A 19,310-nucleotide genomic window follows, 5' to 3' on the forward strand; every position below is an offset into this window, starting at 1 on the left:
CCTGGCTCTGGGAGGTAGAGCACCACCCGGAGTGTTCTTTGCTCCACAGGCTGCAGGCTGTCTGTCCAGAATGTCCCTTGGACACTCCAGATGGCTCTGCAGTACGCCCTTCCAGACACTCTACAAGCCACATGCACATTTTAGTTTGTAAGTCTATCATTTTAGACAATGTCTAAACAAATCTATTTACATGCAGGAAGTAGTCAGCTGCTGGCAATAGATCACTGTACATGGAAACGTCTCTGATTAGAAAAAGGCAAGTCGTAATAATATCTTTAAAACAAAATAAACCAAGATTATATTGTAAACATAAAACTATATTGAGCAAAAAGTAAAAAAAAAAGCCCACACAAAGGTGTACTACTGTATAATGCCACAGATCAAAACAAAAACACAGCAATGAAAAGTTATATTTAACAATTTACAATTCTAAATTTCCCAACAGCATTGTGGCCTGTGATGTATTCTGAATGGATATACACTTTTGGCCTGATGCATGCCTTTAGGTGTATATTTTGAATCTAGTATTGGGCTGATGCAAGTGTGCACATAACATAACAACAAGTAGCAAACCAGTTATATTCTGGAGATACAGGCACAATGCAAAATTGGTATAGGGCAGTGGTTTTAAAACTGTGTGCTGTGGCTACCTGGGGTGCCGCAAGGCTCTTGAAGGGGTGCCTTGTATTGTTGGTCCAGAACCAATTCAAAATAATTTATGGACAATGTAATATGCAAAATCAGTGTATGTGGACAAACAGAAGTAAATCCTGTCCCTTAATACACAACTGAACCTAAGGATGACATATAAACACAATTTACTTTATTTAAAAATTTCTCAATAAGAGACTTTTGGCCTAGGTGTGCCGTGAAAACAAATTCTGTTACTCTAAGGCGCCGTGATTCAAACTTTGTGAACCACTGGTATAGGGACAAAAAAACATATTCTGGTCCACCCAATGTGAAAGCACATAAACCCTAGTTTCCATCCAACTACAAGGCCTGAATAGCTCAGGCCCTTAACAAAAGTTAGATTTATAAATATATTCAGGGGGGAGACGTGCTAAACCTTGAACAGTGATAAAGTGGAGAGAAAAAAAGTACCAGCCAATCAGCTCTTAACTGCAATGTTATAGGCTGTGTTTGAAAAATGACAGTCAGGAACTGATCGTTTGGAACTTTATCTCTATTCACTTTATCACCATTTAAGGCTAAGTACATCTGCCCCTAAGACTTTTCTTTTTTTATTTCCCAAAATACTGTACATGCACTATTAACCTGTAGGTGTCTAGTAGTACTAATGATTTTGCTATGTGATACAAGAAAAGGGGCTCTTTAAAAAAAATAGTTTATTTCTCTTGACACATACTCCCCATCAGAGAGCACAACTCAATGACAACTTTACAACACAGGAAAGTGAGCATTAATGTTTTTTAATCTGAAACCCACCATTGCGGTCTTCAAAGCTGCTCTGAGATGGTAAGTGTGGAGAGGATGGAGGCTGTTGAGAGAATGAAGTGTTCACATCACTTTCTTGGGTGGTTGCACTGCTATCCAGCTGTCCCACTGGTGGAGGCCAAGGAAGATCTTTGATTACTTTTATCTCAACTGATTGCCACATCAGAAGAAGAGACATGAAGGAAGACCGGTAGAAAGACAAAGAAGGAACAAAGACAGGTATAGTTTGAGAATAGGCAGAGCGTGTCTCACACCACAAGAATAAAAAAATTGCCCAACAACAACAACAACAAACAAAATTAAAAAAATAACACAGTAAAAGGGACGGAAGCAGTGTACCCAACAATACTTCACATGAAGCATTAACATCATTTCAATTCGTCATGAAATAGAACACCATACGCTTAAGACGGCTCTGGCAGTATATTTCAATCTTTTTTCCCCAATAGCTTGAGGAAGTTGCTGGAGCACACTTGAAATGTTGCAGCCCCAATTATAATGTTATTTTCCGCTGCTAACATGATTTTATGCTAGGCATAAAGAGTTGACTTCTGAAGTCTACGTCCACATACAATATTAACGTTATTGGAACTCTTATGGATCCTAGTACCCCCCACTCTTTTGGAAAAACTGCAGCAGTAGAGCGGGACTTAACATGGCGACATATCAACTTCAAATTTCTAGAAACTCAGTAAGGCCTTCTAGCGTTTACAGGCATTTTATGCGATACATTAAATAAATTACAGTCCTCAGTAATAATGTTATATACGTGTTAATGCCACATTTGCCGATACAACCAATAATATGCAGCCAAGCAATACATACAGCAAAAGCTTACAAAGTTAGTAACATGTACTGCTTCACCTTGACAAACATGTAACCAAGCTTAATACCATATGCCAGTGGTTCCCAAACTGTGTGCCTAGGCACCATGGGGTGCCTCGGGTACTTGTAGGGGTGCCTTGAGTTGGTGGTCAAGGACCAATTCAAATTATTTGTGGCCAATGTGATAGGCAAAATCAGTACTTGTGGCTCATAAAATTTTTCAGAAAACAGAAGTGAACCTTGTGCCTTCCCATATAGCTGAACCCAGGGATGACTTATAAACACAATTTACTTACTTTAAAATGTTTCTCTGTACTTAAACTTTTGGCCTAGGTGTGCGACATGTCGTGTGTGTCGTGATTTCCCCCCCCAAAAAAAAGTTTGGGAACCACTGCCATATACTGTATTTCCAGCTATAGTCACACCATATTAAATTAGGAAAATTATAGAAGGGCCATACCACATGGACTTTAAGCATCACCTTTATAGAACTTCTTAGTGAGTCACAGATATAATAGCACACAAAGACATCCCTCTGTAGTCTTGACATTCAATAGACATGACAGTTACAAATAAATTCAAGAGGGGCCCTGCAGTTTCTAAGATCAAGCGTCAGTTCACAAAAACATGGAAAGGGTAGTTGAAAGGCAAGTATTAGGTGAAGATTTATAAAGAATCTTAGTTCCATGTCCAAAATTAAAGCTATTGATCATATATTTGCATAGAATGGCAACTTAATGTTACCTGCAAACAAGTAACACATTTGATGATTTTAATAATTTCCCAATACACAATTCTTAGCTATCGCTAAACATATACTGTACGCAAATTGTATATTGAGGGAAAAATGTGGAGTGGCACTGTTTTACCATGGGTTACTAAATACAGGTTGGAGAACAGAATGGCCTGTATTCTGGTAAATGCATCTCACACAGAAACAATTACAAAGAACAAAAACGTTAGTAATAAAATTTATTTTTCTCATAGTATATTTATTAATACAGTCCTTACATGCCCTCCTATTATTTTCACATTCACGTTGCTTAATTTCCTTTCATACTGTACTTCCAGCATACAACCTTTTTTGTCTGTACAATAATGAGCCGTTTTGTGTGCCTGTCAAGTCCCACCACTAAATGGCTGTTCACTGCAAAAGTCATTGGGTGGCTAGGTTTATTTTTAGGAAGTCACATTTTATCCTTCATCAGAAACACTCTGATTAGCTCAGCTGGGAATTCTTAATTAGTGTAGGCAGGCTTGCCATTTCGACAAGAGGAGATGACAGAGGAAAAACAAAAACAAAAAATCCAGTGGACGACCCTGGAATGTCTGGAAATATGGAAAAGTGTTGTTGTAAAGTCACAAAAAAGGAATAAATAATATAAACATTTTTTTATAGGGAATGATTACTGCATGGTCTGTGAATCAGAAGCGTAGCATTCAGCAGGCTATGGCTGTGCAATCAGAAGCAATTTAACAAGCTATGATTCATTTTCCATCATAAACAAGCTCCAAATTACACAACACCTTGCCTGACTGCTCTTAACCCTTCATACAAAGTATGCCATCAGCCAGGTGCCAAATAAAAAGATTTAGCAAGTTCTGGCCTTTTTTTTTCTAGCTTGTCATTTAAATGAGCTTCCTATTTCTGATGACTGTGTAACTAGATTGTACCTAATACCCTGTTGCAACTTACTGTATACTAAGTAGAATGCTTACAGTACAACACAGGATGTGCTTTAACCAGTAGACAGTGTGTAAATGTAGAAGTGGCTACAGAAAATGTAATAACCGTGTGACACTTCACTCGCCTCACCCCCAAATCTTCAGGGAATTTAATAGGTTGAAATTAATTATAGGATAAAGCACAGACAGGTACATATCCATGCCTGCCGGGATCTCGACCGGTCCCCATTAGACGGGTTCACTACGATATGCCGGCGGTCGGGCTCCCGGTGACCAGCATACCGGCGCTGGGAGCCTGACCGCCAGCTTACCGACAGTGTGGCGAGCGCAAATGAGCCCATTGCGGGCTCGCTGCGCTCGCCACGCTACGGGCACGGTGGCGCACTACTCGTGCCACACTATTTTATTCTCCCTCCAGGGGGGTCGTGGACTCCCACGAGGGAGAATAAGTGTCGGTATGCCGGCTGTCGGGCTCCCGGCGCCGGTATGCTGCTCGCCGGGAGCCCGACCGCCGGCATACTGAAGACCACCCCATAAGACTGTGTGACCAAACCTGCCTGTGCTATGAGATAAATGCTGTTAATGACATTGAGTAACGTAGAAGCAATAAACAGAAAACCTCATTTTTTCCAGTCTGCTGAATAGACATCCTAAAAAGATTTTTCGCTTTCCCTAGAACATCAGTTTTGGGTAATTAACTTTTATCTTACAGTGTGTCTCTATTACTGACAGTTATAACAGGGTGAAACCGTTTTTCTAGAAAACAACATGCAGTGAGATCAATGTAAATAGAATATCCACAGTGCATTGGAGACAAATCTGTCTGATAATTGATTACAAGTGGTGAATAAAGGGCCCTACACACAAAGATTATCTGTCCAATCTGGCTGATTGGAAAGAAAATCTGGCAATGTCTGGGAGCAAATTACGCCATTCTCATAGTAAAATAAAGGGGGTGGCTGCTGCTAGTACTGTTCTGAATGCAAGAAACATTTCTTTGAAAGAGAAGCCTGATAGGGTAAGGTCACACAGGCTTACAAAATACTAGCAATACTAATCTCTGCATTTCCCTCTCCATTATAACCTATGTATAGCTGCAAAATGCTCATGTGGAGCTGTTAATCATGTCAGTACATTCATTTAATTGAGAGGGAAATGCAGAGATTAAAAGCTACATTTCTTAAGACACAAAACACCAGCTCTGTGTGACATTACGCCGACTTTCCCACTGTACTAACAATTGCAGAAATAAATCATTTACTTTAAGACTGTTCCGAACATTAGTTATTTCAAGTGAAAATTAATTCATTTGTAAATTGGGTTGGAAATCATAAGCATATTAAAATGTGCTGATAGAAAGACTCTGCAAAACATTCTTAAAGTTATAAAAGTTTCCAATCCTACACCAGTCTCACAATACAGCACAATAAATGGACCACGCTCACATCCCAATTCTAATTATAGAGAGCAATTCAATTATTAGTAATGTGCCCTCAGCATGTCACGGTAACCCTTGTAACAGCGGCACATCACACCTACATAACCAGCCATTATGTGCACAACCACACACCATGAATATATTAATTGCCCCCACAGAACATACATTCTTTCAAATGCTAATTCACCAATACAATGCAGAGAGGTATTTACAGGGGATACGTTCAGCATACAGGAGTTCAGGATGCCAGAAGTCAGAATACTGAAGCCAGAATCCCAATACTGGTCAGAAGACTGATGATGAGATCCCAATTATAAGTATCTCAGGATGGGTTAGGCAGTGGGGAGGGAGGGTTAGGTTTAGGCTGCAGGTGAGGGAGGGTTAGGGTTAGGCACTACAGAGAATGGTTAGAGTTAGGCTGGGGTGGTAGGGTTAGGCTTAGACTACTTACCTAACAGGTGTCACGATCCTGCATGTCGGGATGACGCTGTCAGTATTCTGACTGCCAGCATCCCGATACCATCCCATCTACAGAATAGGAAGGAAAAGCAGAATACAAAGGTTGTATTGCTGGAGCCTCTCACCTCTGTAAGGGGATTCAACCACAAAGGTATGAGGATGATGAGTTTTTTTTTTAAAGTTTTTACAATAATGTAAATGCAGTAATTGATCATATTATATTTATTTCAAAATGTGAGTAAACGCAAAACACATCAATAGTCTACTAGAGTATTAAAGATATTGTTATATCTAAACAAGACATACAGTCTAAATATAAAGGATTCAATGATACTGTATGTGTATTTGGAGCTAGCGAGTAAGAGAAATGAAGACATGGGCCCATGTCTATACCACTGTGATTAACTACTAACACACTATACTGCCCGGTACTAATCAAATATTATCTAAACCTACAGTTTCATAAGTTCTATAGAATAGAGATGCTCCTGCTATTCCACTCAAGCTAAAAATCAAAGAGTCTGGTTTGGTGATCTCAAACGTTTGGTCAAACAATATAAAAATGACCATAATGTGATAATTGCTAAACTGTTAAATGTATGGGTTGAACTACATTTGATCTACATGGCTCAAAATGTGACCTTATTGTACTTGAGTACACAATTACAATTTGCAAGGAATATTGGCATAAAAACCACCAATATACTGTTGCAATTGGGTGCCATTTCAGTTCACACATATTCAGTCTGGTTTTGTAATGGTTAACATGTCCGCCTTACCTTTATTCATAATATTAAGTCTCTCTGTAATTTAATAATTTATTCCAAATTTTTGTAAACCAATATAGATATATAGCCCATAAGAGAAATATAATGGCAACAGTAAATCAAATGCAAGGACATTATAAGATCTATAAAAACAAAAGTATATGTACTTAAAACGTTGCTGGGTCTAGCAAACACTTGACCCTTTGGAAGTCCCTTTGCCTCTTTGGGTAGGAATTTGTCACCCTTTCCCAGATGCATAACAGCTTACATTTTTTCTTTACAATTTTCCCTGCCCCAAGCAATTACAATCATCCCCATGTCATGCCAAATTCATGCCATTTATTGTGGAAATAACATACTGCTAAGTATAGTCTCAACAGCTCATTTGACAGTTATCTTGACTGGTGAAATGGGGAACCTTAACCTAAAAGGAATGAGAAAAGCAGTTGCTCAAAATTGGTACTTTAGTAAAATTGGCTTTTTTCTGCCTTTAGAAAAAATGTACAGTACTGTTAAATCATGATGTTTTGTCAGGTGTAATTAGATATTGCATTGTTAAATACTGTTTGGGAGTGGTGATTTAAGAAGCTCTAAGGGGGGAATTCAAAAGTTAGAAAAATCAGTTGGGTGTCTGCTTTTTCCTATTTAATAGAGAGATAAAAAACTGACACCCAACAGACTTTTCAAACATTTGAATTCCCCCCTAAGGCACTAAAACTAAGACAGTAGTCTCATCTGTCCCTGCTCAAATCCAACAATATCACAAAGACAATACAGTATAAAGTGCAGTACAAAAGCTGCTTTACTGTACTTGACATACAGTGTTATCTGTATGTTCAGCAAATGGCCACACTATAGTGGTAAGATAACAATGGATCAGGGGTGCTTCCTGCTTTCACTTGCACACATGAATTCTTATATATTTTGGCTAACACAAAAGAAGGTGGATAAAGAAGGTGGATAATTTGTTAGATTTGAAAATGATTTCCAATAGGACTTCACAGTCATTTCAATTCCAATTCTGAGTTTAACTATGAATAGCTAATGCAGACATTTAAAAACTCTTGACAAAGTTCGATAAAGTGTGGCCAGCAAATGAAAGTGTATCCATAAATGGTAGATGCAGCAACAAATGTAAATAATGTAGATCAGATCTTTTTTTTTGCACCAACCCTGGCGGTATGTATCATGTGCTGCGTAGAGGGTGAGAGCGGCCCAAAGCCGGATACTGAAAATGCCTAGTCATAACCATCTCCCTAAATTATCCTGCAGATTAAGCCAATACTCCAACTACTACTAAGTTATTCTTGAACGGAGACAGCTACAGTTTTAGACTAGACCGAAGGACGGACAGATTATGCACTCTTGTTTTATTACTACTATATTTAAAACTATTTTAAGTGCAGTACAGAAAGTACTATATTCATTAAACATTTAATGACCACCTATTAATATTTAACATATTTGTTAAAAATAATACATTGCAGCCATACCCACTATTTCCACAATTCTCAAGCCTGATTGCAAACTTAAAAGCAGAAAGTAACTAATGAGATCATGTTCTGTAGAGTGCATAATGTAAAACCGGATTTACAGTGTACATATGACTGTAGCTACCTTTTATTATTGGAGCCAATGCAGAGAGGTGGGAAGTCTTAAATCTTCTAATACACTGCATTAAAGGAGAGAAGATTTTGTGAAGTATTAACAGAGTAATATGGAATTTATCATTATTGCAATCAGTAGGATTACAGCTCTAGGTCAGAATGAGTAAGATAATCACAAAGTGATAATTGGGAAGAAGTGCTAAAATAGATTTCAGAAGATAACTTAAAAAAATAGAATATGCTCCTTTGCTAGGGGAGAAGAGCAGTAATGTTATATAGATTTGGAGATCTAAAAGATTATAAATAGGAAGAATCCAGTAAATTCTGCCACTTGCATTATTCATGAACACATTAGTTTGCGGACATTGGCTTACAAAAAGCTGCTAAATTGTGTCCTTGCTGTTAACAAGGGTGTCAGACTAGGTCACATTATGGTGTGCACTATGTGTGCCATGCTGGGATAGTGGTATTACTAATAGACAAAACACATTTTGGGGTTTAGGTATACATTTGCATGTGGCCTTGCCAGGGCCAGCAAAGGAAATTTTGGGGCCCAGGGAGCCGGAGGTGCACAGCCAGAAAATAGTTTATTTACTTACTTGGCTCGGAGACGGAATACTGTCGGGCGGACAGCCCAGCTTTTTGTGTCCATGATCCTTGCTTGGGGCCCCCTCTGAGCCGCGGGGCTTGTTACAGTTGTCCCCTTTGATCCCCCATGTCGCCAGGCCTGGGCCTTGCATGCAGCGGTAAACAGTGCAGTGGCTGGGCCCCATAGCAAAATTTGTGTTGTTACCTGGTAACGGCAGTCTAGCATTCCTAATTCCTCCACTCTGCTCACAACAAAAGTACTGTATGTTTTTTGACAGCACTTTTGAGAGTTTAAGAACCCTAACCATGATTTGGTTAGGTGTGGCTATTAAATAACGAGACTGTACTAGTAAAAAATGAACCATATCACGTGAGTTAAAAAGGAGTGGGGGAACATTGACTATCCCAAAATGGTTTACAAGTTTCACCCCACGTGCACAGATAGTTTGTGGTCATACAGCATTCAAATAAGTTGTTTTCCCTTGTGTCGTAAAAATACTTTGTTCAAAAGTAAAGCAATTTGATAACTTACAATTTTTAGTTAAATTGAACAAAATGCCCACTGAATCTTTCTGTGTGCTAATCAGGGCAGATTGTTGTCATATACAGTATGTGTGTGTTTGAGTGGCATAAAATAAGATTTTACTCACCGGTAAATCTATTTCTCGTAGTCCGTAGTGGATGCTGGGAACTCCGTAAGGACCATGGGGAATAGCGGCTCCGCAGGAGACTGGGCACAACTAAAGAAAGCTTTAGGACTACCTGGTGTGCACTGGCTCCTCCCTCTATGACCCTCCTCCAGACCTCAGTTAGGATATACTGTGCCCGGAACAGCTGACACAATAAGGAAAGGATTTGGAATCCCGGGTAAGACTCATACCAGCCACACCAATCACACCGTATAACTCGTGATATTATACCCAGTTAACAGTATGAAATATAACTGAGCCTCACTAACAGATGGCTCATAACAATAACCCTTTAGTTAGGCAATAACTATATACAAGTATTGCAGACAATCCGCACGTGGGATGGGCGCCCAGCATCCACTACGGACTACGAGAAATAGATTTACCGGTGAGTAAAATCTTATTTTCTCTGACGTCCTAGTGGATGCTGGGAACTCCGTAAGGACCATGGGGATTATACCAAAGCTCCCAAACGGGCGGGAGAGTGCGGATGACTCTGCAGCACCGAATGAGCAAACTCAAGGTCCTCCTCAGCCAGGGTATCAAACTTGTAGACTCTTGCAAAAATGTTTGAACCCGACCAAGTAACAGCTCGGCAAGTTGTAAAGCCGAGACCCCTCGGGCAGCCGCCCAAGAAGAGCCCACTTTCCTTGTGGAATGGGCCTTTACAGATTTAGGGTGCGGCAGTCCAGCCACAGAATGTGCAAGTTGAACCATGCTACAGATCCAGCGAGCAATAGTCTGCTTAGAAGCAGGAGCACCCAGCTTGTTGGGTGCATACAGGATAAATAGCGAGTCAGTTTTCCTGACTCCAGCCGTCCTGGAAACATATATTTTCAGGGCCCTGACTACGTCCAGTAACTTGGAGTCCTCCAAGTCCCACGTAGCCGCAGGCACCACAATAGGTTGGTTCACATGAAAAGCTGATACCACCGTAGGAAGGAATTGGGAACGAGTCCTCAATTCCGCCCTATCCATATGAAAATCAGATAAGGGCTTTTGCATGACAAAACCGCCAATTCTGATACACGCCTGACCGACGCCAAAGCCAACAGCATGACCACTTTCCACGTGAGGTATTTTAGCTCTACGGATTTAAGTGGCTCAACCCAATGCGACTTCAGGAAATCCAACACCACGTTGAGATCCCACGGTGCCACTAGAGGCACAAATGCGGGCTGAATATGCAACACTCCCTTAACAAAAGTCTGAACTTCAGGCAGTGAAGCCAGTTCTTTTTGGAAGAAAATGTACAGAGCCGAAATCTGGACCTTAATGGAACCCAATTTTAGGCCCATAGTCACTCCTGACTGTAGGAAGTGCAGAAATCGACCCAGTTGAAATTCCTCCGCTGGGGCCTTCCTGGCCTCACACCAAGCAACATATTTTCGCCATATGCAGTGATAATATTTTGCGATCACATCTTTCCTAGCCTTAATCAGCGTAGGAATGACTTCCTCTGGAATGCCTTTTTCCTTTAGGATCCGGTGTTCAACCGCCATGCCGTCAAACACAGCCGTGGTAAGTCTTGGAACAGGCAGGGCCCCTGCTGCAGCAGGTCCTGTCTGAGCGGCAGAGGCCATGGGTCCTCTGATATCATTTCTTGAAGTTCTGGGTACCAAGCTCTTCTTGGCCAATCCGGAACCACGAGTATAGTTCTTACTCATCTCCTCCTTAGTATTCTCAGTACCTTGGGTATGAGAGGCAGAGGAGGGAACACATACACCGACTGGTACACCCACGGTGTTACCAGAGCGTCCACAGCTATCGCCTGAGGGTTTGACCTGGCGCAATATCTTTTTAGCTTTTTGTTGAGGCGGGACGCCATCATGTCCACCTGTGGCCTTTCCCAATGGTGTACAATCATTTTGAAGACTACTGGATGTAGTCCCCACTCTCCCGGGTGGAGGTCGTGTTGTCCACTCCGGGAATGAACACTGCTGACAGTGCTAACACATGATTTTCCGCCCATCGGAAAATCCTTTTGGCTTCTGCCATCGCCATCCTGCTTCTTGTGCCGCCCTGCTGGTTTACATGGGCGACCGCCGTGATGTTGTCTGACTGGATCAGCACCGGCTGGTGTTGAAGCAGGGGTCTAGCCTGACTTGGGGCATTGTGAATGGCCCTTAGTCCCAGAATATTTATGTGTAGGGAAGTCTCCTGACTTGACCATAGTCCTTGGAAGTTTCTTCCCTGTGTGACTGCCCCCCAGCCTCGAAGGCTGGCATCCGTGGTCACCAGGACCCAGTCCTGTATGCCGAATCTGCGGCCCTCTAGAAGATGAGCACTCTGCAGCCACCACAACAGCGACACCCTGGCCCTTGGAGACAGGGTTATCAGCTGATGCATCTGAAGATGCGACCCAGACCACTTGTTCAACAGATCCCACTGGAAGATCCTTGCATGGAACCTGCCGAATGGAATTTCTTTGTAAGAAGCTACCATCTTTCCCAGGACTCGCGTGCATTGATGCACCGACACCTGTATTTTTATTAGGAGGTCTCTGACTAGAGATGACAACTCCTTGGCCTTCTCCTCCGGGAGAAACCCTTTTTCCCATTCTGTGTCCAGAACCATACCCAGGAACAGTAGACGCGTCGTAGGAACCAGCTGCGACTTTGGACTATTCAGAATCCAGCCGTGCTGTTGTAGCACTTCCCGAGATAGTGCTACTCCGACGAACAACTGCTCCCTGGACCTCGCCTTTATAAGGAGATCGTCCAAGTACGGGATAATTATAACTCCCTTTTTTCGAAGGAGTATCATCATTTCGGCCATTACCTTGGTAAATACCCTCGGTGCCGGGGACAGACCAACGGCAACGTCTGGCATTGGTAATGACAGTCCTGTACCACAATTTTGAGGTACTCCTGGTGAGGAGGGTAAATGGGGACATGCAGGTAAGCATCCTTGATGTCCAGTGATACCATGTAATCCCCTTCGTCCAGGCTTGCCATAACCGCCCTGAGCGATTCCATTTTGAACTTGAACCTTCGTATATAAGTGTTCAAGGATTTCAATTTTAGAATGGGTCTCACCGAACCGTCTGGTTTCGGTACCACAAACATTGTGGAATAGTAACCCCGGCCTTGTTGAAGGAGGGGTACCTTGATTATCACCTGCTGGAAGTACAGCTTGTGAATTGCCGCCAGTACTACCTCTCCTCGAGGGCAGCAGGCAAGGCTGATTTGAGGTAACGGCGAGGGGGAGTCGCCTCAAACTCCAGTTTGTATCCCTGTGATACTACTTGCAGAACCCAGGGATCCACCTGTGAGCGAGCCCACTGGTCGCTGAAGTTCCCGAGACGCGCCCCCACCGCACCTGGCTCCACCTGTGGAGCCCCAGCATCATGCGGTGGACTCAGAGGAAGCAGGGGAAAATTTTTGATCCTGGGAACTGGCTGTCTGGTGCAGCTTTTTCCCTCTTCCCTTGTCTCTGTGCAGAAAGGAAGCGCCTTTGACCCGCTTGCTTTTCTGAAGCCGAAAGGACTGTACCTTATAATACGGTGCTTTCTTAGGCTGTGAGGAAACGTGAAGTAAATAAATTTTTTTTTTCCTTCCCAGCTGTTGCTGTGGATACGAGGTCCCAGAGACCATCCCCAAACAATTCCTCACCCTTATAAGGCAGAATCTTCATGTGCCTTCTAAAGTCAGCATCGCTTGTCCACAGCCAGGTCTCTAATACCCTCCTGGCAGAATGGACATTGCATTAATTTTGGATGCCAGCCGGCAAATATCCCTCTGTGCATCCCTCATATATAAGACGACGTCTTTAATATGCTCTTATGGTTAGCAAAATAGTATCCCTGTCCTGACAGGGTAGTAGACCACGCTGCAGCAGCACTATCCATGCTGAGGCAATTGCAGGTCTCAGAATAGTACCTGAGTGTGTATATACAGACTTCAGGATAGCCTCCTGCTTTTTATCAGCAGGCTCCTTCAAAGTGGCCGTATCCTAAGACGGCAGTGCCACCTTTTTTGATAAACGTGTGAGCGCCTTATCCACCCTAGGGGATATCTCCCAACGTGACCTATCCTCTGGTGGGAAAGGGTACGCCATCAGTAACTTTTTAGAAATTACCAGTTTCTTATCGGGGGAACCCACGCTTCTTCACACACTTCATTCACTCATCTGATGGGGGAACAAAACACTGGCTGCTTTTTCTCCCCAAACATAAAACCCCCTTTTTTTTGTGGTACCTGGGTTAATGTCAGAAATGTGTAACACATGTGTCATTGCCGAGATCATGCAACAGATGTTCCTAGTGGATTGTGTATATGTCTCAACCTCGTCGACACTGGAGTCAGACTCCGTGTCGACATCTGTGACTGCCATCTGAGGTAGCGGGCGTTTTTGAGCCCCTGATGGCCTTTGAGACGCCTGGGCAGGCGCGGGCTGAGAAGCCGGCTGTCCCACAGCTGTTACGTCATCCAGCCTTTTATGTAAGGAGTTGACACTGTCGGTTAATACCTTCCACCTATCCATCCACTCTGGTGTCGGCCCCACAGGGGGCGACATCACATTTATTAGCATCTGCTCCGCCTCCACATAAGCCTCCTCATCAACCATGTCGACACAGCCGTACCGACACACCGCACACACACAGGGAATGCTCTGACTGAGGACAGGACCCCACAAAGTCCTTTGGGGAGACAGAGAGAGAGTATGCCAGCACACACCAGAGCGCTATATAATGCAGGGATTCACACTACCCACAGTGATTTTTCCCTTATAGCTGCTATAATACACAGATTTGCGCCTAAATTTAGTGCCCCCCTCTCTTTTTAACCCTTTGAGCGTAAAAACTACAGGGGAGAGCCTGGGGAGCTGTCTTCCAGCTGCACTGTGAAGAGAAAATGGCGCCAGTGTCCTGAGGGAGATAGCCCCGCCCCTTTTTCGGCGGACTTTCTCCCGCTTTTTTATGGATCCTGGCAGGGGTATTTTTCACATATATAGCCTCTAGGACTATATATTGTGATTATTTTGCCAGCCAAGGTGTTAATATTGCTGCTCAGGGCGCACCCCCCCAGCGCCCTGCACCCATCAGTTACCGGAGTGTGAGGTGTGCATGAGGAGCAATGGCGCACAGCTGCAGTGCTGTGCGCTACCTTGTTGAAGACTGAAGTCTTCTGCCGCCGATTTTCAGGACCATCTTCATGCTTCTGGCTCTGTAAGGGGGACTGCGGCGCGGCTCCGGGACCGGACGATCGAGGTCGGGCCCTGTGTTCGATCCCTCTGGAGCTAATGGTGTCCAGTAGCCTAAGAAGCCCAAGCTAGCTGCAAGCAGGTAGGTTCGCTTCTTCTCCCCTTAGTCCCTCGTAGCAGTGAGTCTGTTGCCAGCAGATCTCACTGAAAATAAAAAACCTAAAATACACTTTCTTTTTCTAGGAGCTCAGGAGAGCCCCTAGTGTGCATCCAGCTCAGCCGGGCACAAGATTCTAACTGAGGTCTGGAGGAGGGTCATAGAGGGAGGAGCCAGTGCACACCAGGTAGTCCTAAAGCTTCCTTTAGTTGTGCCCAGTCTCCTGCAGAGCCGCTATTCTCCATGGTCCAGCATCCACTAGGACGTCAGAGAAATTATTTAGTGCAAATCGTGAAGCTATCGAAGATGATGAACATCCCGGAAGGCCTTGCACATCAAAAACAAATGAAAATGTGGAAAAAATGTAGAAAATTGTTCAAATTGACCATTAACTCAGCATACGAATCATAGCAGAAATGGTAAACATTGCAAAAGACACTGTTAAAATCCTAATGCAAAACTTGCCATGAGAAAAGTTTGTGCTAAAATGGTTCCTAGGCTTCTCACTGCCAAGCAGAAAGAAGAAAATCGATAGCGAATTTGTACAGACATTTTGGAATAAATTCAAGCAGATTCACATTTTAACTAAGTTATTACCTGTGATGAAACATGGATCTTATAAGCACAATTCTGAGATAACTTAATAGCCACACCTCGTATGTGTAACAATACTGAAATCCAGTTTAAGCCATTAGTGCTGCACAAAAAAGGATTTTCTATTCAATGTATGGGATGATGTAGACAATAAGCTATTTTACATTTACCTAGTGTCTATAGTACAGTATATTTAGGTCTATCTCTGTCTACATACATAAAAATCCAACAATGATTCCAGTTTCCAATAACCAGAGCAGCAAGGAAAGGTCTAAATAAAGCTTTGGGATACACCTATTTGTTACATAAAGCAAATACTAAAATTAGACTGGTGTGTTGTAATTGGATAACAACTATATACTGTACAAACTAATAATAGATGACAAGAGATAATTACTGGAGGTCATGGGAAAAACAGTAGTTAAATATAATCTTCTATTCTCCCTATCTAGGCATTGCATTTTGATTATACATTATTTCCCTATGAAATAAGCAGAGAACACTACTCATCTAATTTGATATTGCTTTGTTATTTTGTATTCGTTTACATTCTGCTAGGTATTATTGGCACATCTCACTACATATGCAACTGGATATTGTGAGATCATTTGAAACCGGTATTTACCCATCATACTGGCAGGGCCGTCTTTTCGTATGGGCTCAATGGGCTCTTGCCCAAGGGCCCCAAGAGTATAAGGGCCCTAGGCTGATAGCTGAGGGTCTCCTCTTTCCAGGGGTACCAGATTTTTGAAAATCGGCCCTGGGGAACCGGAGATATCTGACTTGAAAGCAGTGGTCCCCATCCAAGCCTGTTAATTGCTCTTCCCAGCCAGATAGCTTTGATTCTGTCTGACTTAGAGTTTTTCTGAGGATATACTCCAAAAACTGGGAGTCTCCCCTTTCGGTCGACACTGGCAGCTTGTCTCTACTATGCCCAGAACCAAAGATATCAGCCTTCCAGCAGCTGGTCCCTGCTCCAGCTCCACATGCCTAATATGCAGTTTTAGATTTTCATTGGTGGATTGATCTGGCTCCTGAACTCTGATCCCTAAGTCCCCAGAACCTTCTGAAAGGTGGGACTCTAGTTTTTTTTTATCCCATTCAAATCTAAGAAATATATTTTCCGGAACTTGAGATATCTGCAGTCAAGCAAGCTGCCCTCCCATCTGAAAGTGATAAATATTAAGCACACTCCACAATCCACTCCTCCCCTACGTATTAAACACCCCCTACCACCCTGGAAGTCATGTACCAGGGCTTCTTCATTCAGCCCAATGCCCCCTTCTACAGTTTAGCCCCATCTGTGCAGTAAAGGAGTAATTATCAAAAATTACTGTTCCAGGTCCTACATGCTGAGCGGAAGATAGAACACCCCCTACCGCCCACGGGACATCAAAGCTGCCGCTGATAGCGCCCCCCTCCCCTACCGCTGGAGGATGGGTAGGGGGCCCAGTGCATTGCTGTGCCCAGGGGCCTACACTGCTGTTAAGACGGCCCTGCATACTGGTTCATACTGATATGGAAAGTTGGAAACTAAACAAAAGAATAGTAAAATAAAATCTGGTATCTGAAAGGAAAACTCAAATCTATAATACTTACTGCCTTACATGTTTGAAAAGGGCCTATTGCCATGTGGATTGTTTTATTATTATTTTTTAATTATCTAAATACTTAAAAAGGAGAAGAAAAAGAAAAGCTTCACCACATAAAATAGCTCTACTGAAATAACACAAGTTGCTTATCAGTTTGTGTACCGCATTAGCCTTATTTATTAAGTTATTAATATAGTGCAGCGTATTTGGCCATTCACATTAGTCTCTGCCTCAATGAAGCTTACAATCTGCATCTCCATACCACATGTACAGTATACACGAGGGGTGGCGAACATTTGGCCCTTTGTTGAACTATACATCCCAGCATGCCCTACTACAGTTTTGCTATTTAGCAATGCTAAAACTATTGCAGGGCATGCTGGGATGTGTAGTTCAACAACAGCTGAAGGACCAAAGGTTCCCCATCCCTGGTATGCACACACATTTCCCAACACCAAGTTTTAAGGACATCGATGTTTGAGTCAAGATGGTTAAATCAAATTGACTGAGGTACTAATTAAGTCACCTTTGCTCAAGCATCGATATCCTTAAAACCTGGCCCGTAATGGCGGAGTTTGGAAGAGTCTGCATAAGAAACAATTTTTTGGGGGCAGAATTCAATTAATATACAGATGTGTATTATACATACAAACTGTGCACCTTGGTGGATACTGAACTCAAGAACTCAGTGATGCAAATCAGTAATGCTAACCATTACACCAACCACGCTACCCAGTATTACAGACAAAAAACATAATTTGCTAAGGGCACTATGAAAGTTATCACTCAAAACAACATGCAGTTAATATTATAACAAGACTGGCCATTATGACAGAACTCCTTAATGTGACTTTACAGTACAGTACAGTACGCTACACCGTTCACGTCCTGTTATTTGTGTGCAGTTACATGAAGCCATATCACATCATCACCCCCCCCCCCCCAACACATACAGTGCCTTGCTAAGTATTCACCCCCTTGGCTATTTTGTTACATTACAACCTGTAATTTAATTTTTTTTTAATCTGAATTTTGTGTGATGGATATGCACAAAATAGTCTAAGTTGGTGAAGTGAAATGAGAACAATGTATATATAACAATTTTTTAAAAATTGAAAATTTATGCATATGTATTCACTCCCTTTGCTATGAAGCCCCTCAAAAGTTCTGGCACAACCAATTACCTTCAGAAGTCACATAATGAGTGAAATGAAGTCCACACCTGTGTGCGATCTAAGTGTCACATGATCTGTCAGTATAAACACACCTTTTCTGAAAGGCCCTATAGGCTGCAACACCACTAAGCAAGAGGCTTTTCTGAAAGGCCCTATAGGCTGCAACACCACTAAGCAAGAGGCATCACACCATGAAGACCAAGGAACTCTTCAAATGAGTCAGGGACAACGTTGTTGAGAAGTACAAGTCAGGGTTGGGTTATAAAAAAGAATATCCAAATCTTTGCTGATCCCCCGGAGCACCATCACATCCATCATCTTCAAATGGAAAGAACATGGTACCACAACAAACCTGCCAAGAGAGGGCCGGCCATCAAAACTCACAGACAGGGCAAGGAGGGCATTAATCAGTGAGGCAGCACAGAGACCAAAGGTAACCCTGAAGGAGCTGCAGAATTCCACAGCAGAGACTGGTGCATCAGAGGACCGAAGATGAAAGAATGTCTCTTTGTTGGCGCACAGAAATACATTTTTTAAAATATAACTTTTAATGTGTCTATAAAATTTGTCTAGTCACGAAATAAAGACAATACACACAATACATAGTGTACAAAATATACAATTAGTGATATTAAAATAAAGACATGCTACCCTTCTGTTATATTCTTCTTTGATCACAACTGAGGATGAGACACAGTAATTGTCAAAATTAAAGTATTCCTATTGGTAAGTATTACTGATATAATATCTGTTGGAAATTCAATTCCATGTAAGTGCACAAAATATTAATAGCTGTTGAAGAATTACTACAGGTAAGTGTACAAGATATGGAAATATGTATCCATAAAATACTGGATTAAAAATTATACTCAGTCCCAGGATCCTTAGCACCAATGGTTCCTCTTATAGCAAGTATGTATATGACAGGTGAGTATTTATAATAAGGTATGTACAGTATATGCATGCTGAATCCGTAGGGATACTCATTTTTTGTAAGTACACACCATTGTTCTATTTCTTCATGACAATTATGTTTATTCAAAGTCAGATGTTAAGTAAAATTTGTGCACCGCACAGTTTTTTTACACTATTGCAGATCTGTTGCGTGTGTGTAATCACAAACGTGAATA

At 42.2% G+C, this 19,310-nt stretch overlaps 1 protein-coding gene across 6 annotated transcripts in view; it reads right to left on the reverse strand.

Moving 5' to 3' along the window:
- SHF (Src homology 2 domain containing F) overlaps positions 1-19,310 on the reverse strand; it is a 475,778-nt gene that overhangs the window by 141,047 nt on the left and 315,421 nt on the right. For 4 of the 6 annotated variants that reach the window (XM_063926268.1, XM_063926266.1, XM_063926265.1 and 1 more), the window contains one exon: positions 1,450-1,608. The exons of the other annotated variants lie outside the window; for them this stretch is intronic. In XM_063926268.1, coding sequence (XP_063782338.1) covers positions 1,450-1,608 — 159 coding nt within the window. The remainder of the gene's footprint in view (positions 1-1,449; positions 1,609-19,310) is intronic. 6 annotated transcript variants of the gene reach the window in all.

This window comes from Pseudophryne corroboree, chromosome 6, assembly GCF_028390025.1.
Source record: "Pseudophryne corroboree isolate aPseCor3 chromosome 6, aPseCor3.hap2, whole genome shotgun sequence".
Classification (NCBI taxonomy): Eukaryota; Metazoa; Chordata; class Amphibia; order Anura; family Myobatrachidae; genus Pseudophryne; species Pseudophryne corroboree.